Here is an 11,246-nt window from a genome sequence, read left to right on the forward strand (position 1 = left end):
TAAAAAAAAACATTAAAAAAAGGTACTTGTTTTAAAAATTAGCCACTGAAGCCATGTCAGCAATTTTAAATGCAGCAAGGTTCAAGTGAAATCACTAAATGTCAGCCACTTGCAAAACTGATAAAATCACATACTATAAAATCTCAGTGCAGCAGTTAAGCACATATTTTTGCACAATGTAGAAAAAAAAGCCATTAACCAATGCTGGTCATACTAAAAAGCAGCAAAGAAAAGCTAAAATACTAGAGCTGGCAACACGTTCTTCCAAATGACTAACAGCTATTGAAAAATATGGGTTTACTGTAATACAAAAGTTTTTGGAGTGTGCCTAACTTGGAAATATAACTCCATTTTTTAGAGAGCTGCAATGCAAGCAGGTCAAGCTTGAATGATTCAATGCAAGAACGGGATCCATCCCCACCTTGTCCTTCCACCCCCACTCCCCCAAAAAGTTTCCAGTTACTATTTTCTTCTTTGCTGTTAAGGTTTTGTATAGATTGGGTTACTGACCATTGGCCCAATCATCCTCATTTGTTCTCCTGTCACCCATCCCAGTGAAGGGGGAGAAAAAAAGGTTAACCTGCAAAAATCCAGTTACTCAAACCGAACATTTCTGGTAACAATTGTCATTTATTTTGAGCTGCTCGAACCCGCTCCACTTGGCTGGCAGGGCTGGATTTTGCCTATTTATTGAGTTGCAGTCAGAACCTGCTGAATGCTCAGCTTCTGTGAAAGTGCTGTGTTTAGATTTTTCGCAATGAAAGCAGTGCTTAGACAGATTAGAATGGAACGGTTAGCTCTTTTATTTTAAAAAGACACAGTAAAGACACTAGACACGCCAATAGAAAAAAATAACTTCCTTTTATTTACCAAAAAAACAAAAATAAATCCAAATATTGGATTGTGTAAACAAAATTCACAATCTGTTCCCTTTGTGACTGACACAGATGCTGAAGTCTTCAAAAAGTCTAGGTTCCATCAGCTCCTCGATTTCCTCTACGACAGAGCCTCCAGTCACGGAGAGTCCAGCAGACAAATCCCAAGTTGCAGTTTGCTGCAACAGGAAGCCTCTCAGAAGCCAAATATATGTGTGGCAGTTGAAGAGAAAGTAAATACACAGAGCCTCCCTCATATTCCAAGATTTGCAGCAAGCTGCCAGAGATGCTGGGGAGTCTTGCAGGCGTTCAAACTGTTCATTTTGCCGACAAGCTTTCATGATAAATCATTTTTTGGGGAGCAGGATTACAGGACATTCAAATGCAACAAAAAAAAAAACCATACATCGCAGAAGACAATTACAGTTTAAGCTTAAAACCTTTAAAAAATTACAAGCTGCAGCACCTTTTACTTCAGAATTTCAGCTGGCACACCATTGCAAGTTGGAATAACCACTCTTCCTTCCCATTAGTGGAAAAAGCAACTGGGTGGACAGGGGAAGAGGCAAAAGTACACGCATTTCTAAATAATTCAACCTCCTGTATACGGTAGGTGACTTTGAACGATAAATAAGCCAATCCAATTGAAAAAATGAAGACAGGCAGTATCCAGTAGATTTCTTTATAAAAGCCCCCTTTAACTATTCATGCTTAGATGATCACTCAAAAGAAACCTCCTACATTCCACGGGTAGCTGAAAGTGCCACTGAAATTCTATTCACCGTTTCAGAAAAATGTTGGTAGTTCAAATCCCTCGCGTTGCTACATGCGTTACTATTTTGTTGCTACATGTGCTATTGACTGGAATTCTTGAGAATTCCTTTTTCTCTCCCCCACTCCCTCCATAACCAAAAAAAAAAGAGGCTTCAGCCTCTAGCATCAATTTACAATGGAACAGCTTCAAAATACTCTGGCAACTTATCTCAAAAATAGCCACAACACTGCATTTTACTCACTCTCCCACTTTGGTATTGCGGCAGTGATCTCCTACAATCTCTTCTCGTTCCCACTCCCAAAATCCCTGTGCATGAAAAAGTTCACAAAAAAAAAATTCTGAGTAATGTCTATAGCCTACCACAGAAGTAGTGTTGATCCTAATAAACAATGACTCACTGTTAACGAATGGCCTCCATGGGAACTCCAAATAATGGTGATAAGAACGAACATACCACATTACCAGCTGATCCTATCTCTCCAGCCCATCTCCCCATGCTGTTAGTGAAAGCCTCGCAGGCAGCTGTCAGGTGTACTGCGATTGTGACAGGTACATGCTACTTCTAATTTGCATCCACTGGTATGGACTGAGAAAATAAATCTTTCCTCGGCATGATCAATCACTGGAGCATTACACTGAACAAACAGCAAGATACTGCAATCCAACGTAGGACAGAGAAGGTATTTCCCCATCTCCCTCAAGTAAACAATGTGCTGCATTTCAAGAGGTTTGTCAGGTTCTGCAGAATGTATAACTGATGTGCAACAGTAAACAAATCAAGCTCTTGATAAATCACAGAATTGGTACAGCAAAATTCCTTCCATTGTTCATTCTAGCACACCTTTTTTTAACAATCAAAAATTTTAATTTCCAAGTAACCGACCTAACATTTTTCAGAACTGACTGTATTCAGAAAGTTTTTTGAAAAAAAAACTTGTCCTCCCATTGCAAATTAGCCAGTGTTTATCCCAGTTCCTGATTATAAAGGCTCAAACCTTTGTAGTGTTCAAATAGCTTTCAGTAATGGTGCTTTACTGCATCCTGGGGTTACAAACTTCAGCAGAAACACACACTAGCAAAGAGCAAACTTTGAACAAATGCAAAAAATAGGATTGAGAAACAATCAGAAGAGTATTTTAAAAAGATGAAAAAGGACAATCTCCTGCAGGCAGTCACTTGGAAACAGAATTCATTTCATAATTTACTGTCAATTTAAAACGGTATTTTTTAAAGTACATTTCTAACCGCAGTGGAGGAGGGAATAGCAATATCTGGACACAACATGTTTTGGTAAGCAAAATTAATATATGTTAACACGCTAATGCAATTTAGAGCTGCTTTGTTGCCTTGGGTCAAACAGCTGACGGAAGATTTTTCTCTCATTACACAACAGGATTTTTCAAATATGCATAACCAGAGAATCTTGAATGCATTGTCACTTTCCAATTCAGTCACTGGCTTGTGCTCAAGTATTTCCCTGACTAGATAGATTAGTCACACGTCAATCACGCCATTTGGTTTGCAGCCATAGTCAGGGTTCCCTTCTCTTTTTTGGTGGTCACCCACTTGTTCGTTCCCAACAAAATTGTCAAAAGAAAATATTGAGTACATGACCCTGACGGTAAAATCATAACCAGATTAAGAGTAATATGTTTGGGTATGGTTAACAAAGCATTGGGACGGCTGACCTGATCATACACAAGCCTGTTTATGAGCAAGTCTTGTGCTGTCCCAATCTCGCACTAATAGGATTCCACTGGATTACTTAGCTAAATTCATTACCTACTTCACAATTAATTTGGTGTCATAAGCAAACTACAACATTTCACAGTTCTCTCTCTCTCTCTCTCCCCCTCCCTCCTCTATTTATTCCCCGGCACCCAACTGTGCTTTGTTTAGTTCCTAAACTCAAATGCGACCACAGCACATTCACATAATCTCGGATCCCCTTCTTAGGAGTGAGGAGACAAAAAAAAGTGCCAAGGAACGACTTATTACAAATTGGGAAAATATAAAGTACTTTGTTTAAACACTTGCCTAAGTGCTACACTGTCCAAGACAATACATACTTTGAAATTATCACATAAACAACAACTTTTTTTTTATACAAGTATTTTCCAAGAAAATAGGGAATTTAGTAATTCGTGCAAGAACACGTTTTGTCCCTGATAAAGAAAAAATGTGGATTAAGCCACAAGATCTGAATACAGTATCTCCATTCCCGTTTTTATAGGCAATAGGCACTTTTGATTCATATAGACAAATATAAATTAGCCACATCTGTTCTTGTCCTTGGGTATATTTTTGATGATAGAGATATATATATATATAAAACGAAAAAAATCTTTGGTCCTTGAACATTATATTAGCCACAGCGTTCTGCACACTTCCATATTCAAAGAGTGAAAGTGCGTTTTCTTTCCAACCGGGAGCCATGGGCAGCACAATAGCGACTTCTGTCGTCGTGTTTAATCCTGTATCCGTGTGTCTGGAGCAAAACCACTTAAGAGTTTTAGAAAGCACTCGAAAACACAAAAAAAAAGCAAGCCCCCAAATGCAACCGTTCCCCGACCCCGTTTACAGAAGGCAATACAACACTGAGCTAGCTTCACTGTCACACGAGCTTAGAACATCAGAGAACAGGCGAGAAGGGAAAATCTGAACCTTTCCCTCACCCTAAATCAGCATGTGTTTTTTTTTTATATATAGAGGAGACTGGTCAGCCCTGAGTACGGCTGCTCAATGCCCAGATTGTCATCTTTAGGCTGACAACCAGAATGGGAGGGGGCAAAGCCAATGCAAAAATAAAAAAGGCGATTTGAATCCCCAAATTCATTTTAAAGCTGCTGAATCCGATTTGCTCCCCCCCCCCCCCCCCCCCCCATAGAAATAGATAATTCCATCTGGTTCCATTAGAAAAAAATACACGCAAGCTAATCTTTTAATAAAAGCTCTCAAAAAAGTGGAGCAGCTCAGAGCATCGCACTAAACAAACCAGGTTTGGGTCAAACTGTGTGTGTGTGTGTGTGCGTGTCCCACCCCCTACTCAAACCACAAAAGGTGCTGGATCGCCCTTCTCCCCTCTGCTCTCTCACCCGTCCTCAGCCTGTAGGTGCTGTCAGTTACAGGGTAACCAGGTGGAGTAGGTGTGCTGCTGACAGGTAAACACGGGCTGCACATGGGCGATGTAATAGTTGTTGAAATTGGCGTCGGTCACATAAGGAGCCGGCTGGTAGTAACAGGTTACATTGGCCACATTGGGGATGATGTTCTGCTGGGCCAGGACGCGGAGGGCCAGCATGGTGATGAGGTTCAGGGTCTGCCTCCTCTCGTGTCCCATCAGGCAGACCGTGCTCTCGTTCACCACCCTCTGCAGGGTCATCAGGTAGTCGTACTTACGGTCCTCCAGCCCCATGAAGTGGTTCTGCAGGTAGGACTCCAGCTTCCTCTGCTGCTCGCCGATGTCCGAGAAGTCGATGAAGAAGCGGGAGCACATGTACCTCTGCAGGGTCTTCATCTCGCTCTCCGAGGCCGCCCGGAAGCCCCGCACCAGTAGGTTGCAGTACTTGAGGAGCCCCCCGCCCCGGATCTCCTCGGGGTTGCGGGTGGCGATCACCTTGTGCTGGAGGTGCTCCAGGGCTTCCCCGAAGTGGCCGTACACGCTCTCGCCCAGGATGGTGGGGTGGAAGTGCTCCGACATGGGGTTCTCGGAGCACTCGTAGAAGAGCAGCAGCGAGTCCAGGTTGATCTGGAAAGCGTCCACGCTGAACTCGAACTGCCTCCGCAGCGAGTCCACGAACTTCAGCTCGACGTTCTTGCCGCTGTTGTTGGACAGCGAGATGAGGCTCCAGCGGTCAGAGTCGTTGCAAACTTTCACCATCTTCTGCACGTAGGCTTCCTTCAGGGTGAGCGGGGTGATCTTCTCCTTGTTCACCCCCTCGGGTAAGAAATCCAAAAGGCAATCCAGCACCACGTTCTTCACCGTCTGAAACTCCTTGTCGCCGCTCAGATCGGCGCGGAAGATGAGGTCCAGGTCCTTGTAGCCCAGCCCGCTCTGCTGGTGCAGCACATGACTGGCCGCCGAGCCGTTCAGCCGCACATCCCGCACCCGGATCCGCTTCTCCTCCAAGCGGCTCCTCACCACCTGCACGATCTGCCGAGGCTTCACCTCCAGGGTGGGGAAATTCCCCCGCCCGTGGATCGGGATCGTCTCCGTTAGGATCCTGTCCAGCCGCTGCACTTGCTCCCAGTTCAAAACGTTAAAACTATTATTGCATTTAGTGTTGGCATTTTCATCAGCCATTGCAACTTGCAAACTCACTTTTTTAAAGATATATTTTGTTTAAAAAAAGGTTGGAGGAGAGGGGGTGGGAAATTCTTTTTGCAGAAGTGATCAATTCCTTCTCCTCCCGCTCCGGCGGTGCTGTATCTTTAATTCCCTCGGCTGTGCAGGCTGCAAAGCTTTAGCTATCTGCGTATTAACTCTCCCATTAGTTTTTATATGGCTTCTCCGTGCAGTTCCGGTTGTGAGTCACGGACATGGCACCGCCTATAATATTTGCATAAATTGCTGAGCTCTGCCCTCCCCCTCCCCCGCCAAAGGCAGCCCACACGTAGCGGGTTAAACAATAAATAATAATGCACAATCGTCCCTTCCCGGTGAACATTTAAAGCCTGGGCTTCCAAAGCTGAGAGCAGGGCTGCCAGTCCGCCCTGGGAGAAGGGGACAGGGACACACAGACTGAAGCCTCCATCTGCAGACGGCAGTGTCAAACTCTCTCAGCGGGCGGGGCGGGGGCTGAGTGACAGCCCTTCTCACCAATAGAAAGCCGGGCTCGCATTCCACTGACGTCAGACAGCCAATCAGCGCTGGGCAAGGGGCGGGGTGATGGGGGAGTTCATTGACTTGGCAGAGAAATTGAATGGAAAGTGGAGACAGTGCTGGAGCTGATAGAGAGACAGACAGACACACCGTCAAACAGCCGCTCGTCGCCCTGCACACCCCCCCCCCCCCTTAACCAGCCCACAATCTGCACTTTAAATATATCTTCAAACAGCATATATCCCACTCTACCTTCCTTTGGAAATTGCGTTTTTTTGGGAGGTGGGAACACACAAATTTGGGAAATTCTGGAGTTACCTGTACCCTTCGACCCAGGGGAGCTGTTGGGAATTGGGGGGGAGGATTACGACTTCAAACAGGATCAATTCATTATGCAGGATGCAGAGATAATCAATTATCCCATCACAGACACGGTCATGTTTATTACCCCCTTATTTAACCAGACTTCCAGCAGTTTGGTGTGTTATTTTTTGTCCCCACCGTCACCCCAAAAGGTGCCGGCTTTTAGAGATCTGTGAAACTCCCCGAGGCGAGGTGTCGATTAATATTCACAACATGAATTGCAATTTACAAACCGCCAGGGTGTATTGATGGTGCGGAGATAGGGGACGGAGTAATGAAGCCTGATCATTTTGAAGCTCTTTCCCGTATTTCCCATGAAGTCGGTGTCAGCTGTGTGTGTGAGCGTCATTTTGTAGATATTAGAAACACTTAAATCGCCGCCACTGGCACCCAGATAAAATATATTCTTGGCAGTTACGATTTTTTCCATAATGAGTTTAAAAGTTTAACATAAAGTATCTCCCACGTATTTTAGATAGTGCGATTTGTTTAACTGATCCCCATAAAACCAAACCAAGTAAAAAAAAATCACAAACGTGATTGGGCAATGTTGCCAATTGCTCAGTGTCCAGGCCAGTGTGCAGCGTGGTAACTGCGCCGCCTGTTGACAGGGCCACAAACAGCCACAGTGGCAGGTTAACCTTCCGAATCTCGTCTCAATGAACAACAATCTTGAGGATTTTTAAAAAATGTTGATTTGATTACATTTTTCCACGTTCTTGAATTGCGACCACTCGGGGAGGGCAGAAGTGGGCTCTACAGTCAGCAAAGCAGAGGCTGACCCAGCCGAGGAAAGCAATTGCTGTAAGAAATAGGAACAGGAGTAGGCCCCCCTTGAGCCTGTTCCGCCATTCAGCAGGATTGTGGCTGATGAGGTCAGAATGTATTTAAGATTATAGGAATAAATATTCCCATTGCTCTTTCCATATTTCCAATTGGTAATTAATGCAGAACGCTGACACTAGGGATGATGTGGAGGTGCTGGCGTTGGAATGGGTGAGCACAGTAAGAAGTCGTACAACACCAGGTTAAAGTCCAACAGGTTTGTTTCGAAGAACTAGCTTTCACAGCACTGCTCCTTCCTCAGGTGATGAGACGAGGGATGAGACCATCCCCTCATCACCAGGAAGCACCAGATGGTAAGACAGCAAAACAGGTCACGGGCAATACAGACACATGGTCCAACTTCCGTGTAATGAACGCAATTCCTTATCAGAGGTGAACTTGGTTTAATTCCATATCACATTCACCTGGTTAGCCCTGGTCAGCATATAAATTTGGATCAGAATGCTTGACTTGCTGGGCATGACTCTGTGAATAACTATTGAGTAAACTCTAATGTATAGGCATTCGGAGTGAGTCCTGAGCATAGGTAATAAATGATGAGTACCTTTTAGTGGGAGAGAGTGCCTGGGGGCCTGGTATTGCGACCACAACTGTTTTAATGTACACCCAAAGCACATGCAGAAATTAATTCAAGGGATGTGGGTGTCGCTGGCTAGTACATCATTTATTGCCCATCTCTAATTACCCTTGAGAAGGTGGTGGTGTGCTGTCTTCTTGAACCATTGCTGTCCCTGAGGTGTAGGTACAACCTCCATGCTGTGAGATAGGGAGTTCAAACAGGCTTCTTTGAGCTTCTTGAGTGTTGTTGGAACTGCGCTTATCCAGGCAGGTAGAGAGCATTCCATCACACTGCTGATTTGTACCTTGTAGATGGAGGACAGGCTTTGGGGAGGCAGGAGGAAGTTACTTGCTGTAGGATTCCTCTGATCTGTTCTTGTAGCCACAGTATTTATGTGGCTAGTCCAGTTCAGTTTCTGGTCAACGGTAGCCACAAGATGTTGATAGTGGAGGTTTCAGACATGGCAATAACATTTGAATGTCAAAGGGAAATTGTTAGATGCTCTCATTAGAGATGGTCATTGCCTGGCACTCGCCACTTGTCAGCCCAAGCCTGGATGTTGTCCAGGACTTGCTGCATTTGCACATGGACTGCTTCAGTGTCTGAGGAGTCGCAAATGGTGCTGAACATTGTGCAATCACCAATGAACATCCCCACTCGTGACCTTCTGATGGAAGGAAGGTCATTGATGAAGCAGCTGAAGATGGTCAGGCCTAAGACACTATCCTGCAGTGATGCCCTAGAACTGAGATGATTCACCCTCAACCACCACAACCAGCTTCCTTTGTGCCAAATAGGATTCCAACCAGCAAAGAGATTTCCCCTAGATTTCTATTGACTCCAGTTTTGCTAGGGTTCCTTGAAGCCATACTTGGTCAAATGTGACCTTGATGTCAAGGGACGTCACTCTCACCTTATCTCTAGAGGACAGCTCAGCTCTTTTGACAAGGTTTGAACCAAGGCTGGAATGAGGTTGGAAGCTAAGTGACCCTGGTGGAATACAAAGTGAGCAGGTTATGGCTTAACAAATGCTGTTTGATAGCACTATTGATGACCCCTTCCATCACTTCACTGATGATCAAGAGTAGACTGATGGGATGGCAATTGGCTGGGTTTGGTTTCTACTGTTTTTGTGTATCCAGAATATGTAGATAATTTACCAGGTAGTTACAATATGGAGGAGAAGTGGAGAGGTGGATCTATGGGAGATGCCTGTGGAAGGAGAGAAAGGATCAATTCAGCGCAGTCTACATCACTCACCTTCAGGAGGAGGAGCAGTGAGGCAGACTCGTGGGAGATATTCTTGGGAGAGGAGAGCTCTGAAGAGTCGGGAACACGTTGAGTTTGAAAATCAACTGAGCAGCGAGATTGTAGAACAGCTACCAACTTGATTGCTTGAAAGTGGTCTTGCCCTACTGCAGGAATAGAGGCTACAAGGGAGAGAGCTGATTGGTAAGTAGTGGATGAGTTGTTCCTCTGCAAATTAAAGCTACATTGAGGAAAGGTAAGAGTTCTAGATTAAAAAAAAATAAAATAATTACTTATGCCAAATAGAAAATTATAAGCAATACAAGGATAAGTAGGCTGAAGTAGAATTAAGACAAGAAGATGAAATTAAGGCAAGGGGTGTGTCTTTTAAGACTAAGTAATTGGAAAAGTTAGTAAGTAAGATGAAGTAAGTTTAAGTTCAAGACATGGCAGGTGAGGTCAGTGGATGGAATGTGGAATTCACTACCATAAAGAAGTTGAGGCCAAAATATTGTGTAATTTCAAAAAGGAACTGGATAGCTCTTGAGGCTAAAGGAATCTGGGGGTGAGATCAGGAAATTGAACTTGCTCAGGCATCATAATTAGAATTAGAATTAGAACAGTACAGCACAGAACAGGCCCTTCGGCCCTCGATGTTGTGCCGAGCAATGATCACCCTACTTAAACCAACGTAACCCGTATACCCGTAACCCAACAATCCCCCCATTAACATTACACTACGGGCAATTTAGCATGGCCAATCCACCTAACCTGCACATCTTTGGACTGTGGGAGGAAACCGGAGCACCCAGAGGAAACCCACGCACACACGGGGAGGACATGCAGACTCCACACAGACAGTGACCCAGCCGGGAATCGAACCTGGGACCCTGGAGCTGCGAAGCATTGATGCTAACCACCATGCTACCGTGAGGCCCCAATGAATGGCGGAGCAAGCTCAAAGGGCTGAATGCGCTCCTCCTGTTTCTATTTTCTATGTATGTTTCTATGCATGTGGGAAGTCATGGACCCTACCGTCATCCTAGGTGACCATATGTGCAGGAAGTGCTCCCAACTGCAGAAACTTGAGCTTCAGGTTTCAGAGCTGGAGCAGCAGCTGGAGACACTGACGTATCCACGAAGCTGAGACTATAATAATTTCATAATAATCTTTATTATTACAAGTAGGCTTACATTAACACTGCAATGAAGTTACTGTGAAAAGCCCCTAGTCGCCACACTCTGGCGCCTGTTCGGGTACACAGAGGGAGAATTCAGAATGTCTAATCCACCTAACAAGCACGTCTTTCGGGACTTGTGGGAGGAAACCGGAGCACCCGGAGGAAACTCACACAGACACGGGGAGAACGTGCAGACTCCACACAGACAGTGACCCAAGCCGGTGATCAAAACCTGGGACCCTGGAGCTGTGAAGCAATAGTGCTAACCACTGTGTTATCGTGCCGGCCACTTGTGTGAATAGGTGGTCACAATGCAGCTCAAAGGAGTGGAGGAAGGAAAGGTGACTACCAGGCAGTCCAAGAGAAACAGGGAGGTAGGGCAGGAGACCCTTGGGGTCCTGCTGTCAAATCAGTATTCCATATTGGAATCTGATGAGAGTGCTGGCTCCTCAAGGGAGTGCAGTCAGAGCCAAGCTTCTGGCACCATAAGTGGCCTATGTACAGGAGGGGAGATGTAAAGGAGGAGAGGAAGGAGGAAGGAAGAGAGATAGGGATAGGGGATTCGGTAGTAAGGGGA

General features: G+C 45.0%; 1 protein-coding gene across 1 annotated transcript; it reads right to left on the reverse strand.

Annotated features, from left to right (window-relative positions):
• Window positions 1-842: 842 nt before the first annotated feature.
• tent5aa (terminal nucleotidyltransferase 5Aa) lies at window positions 843-6,221 on the reverse strand. Its single transcript, XM_038799323.1, has one exon. The coding sequence runs from the start codon at window positions 5,951-5,953 to the stop codon at window positions 4,769-4,771; it is 1,185 nt and encodes a 394-aa protein (XP_038655251.1). The 5' UTR covers window positions 5,954-6,221; the 3' UTR covers window positions 843-4,768.
• Between the last annotated feature and the right edge of the window lie 5,025 nt (window positions 6,222-11,246).

This window comes from Scyliorhinus canicula, chromosome 6, assembly GCF_902713615.1.
Source record: "Scyliorhinus canicula chromosome 6, sScyCan1.1, whole genome shotgun sequence".
NCBI lineage: Eukaryota > Metazoa > Chordata > Chondrichthyes > Carcharhiniformes > Scyliorhinidae > Scyliorhinus > Scyliorhinus canicula.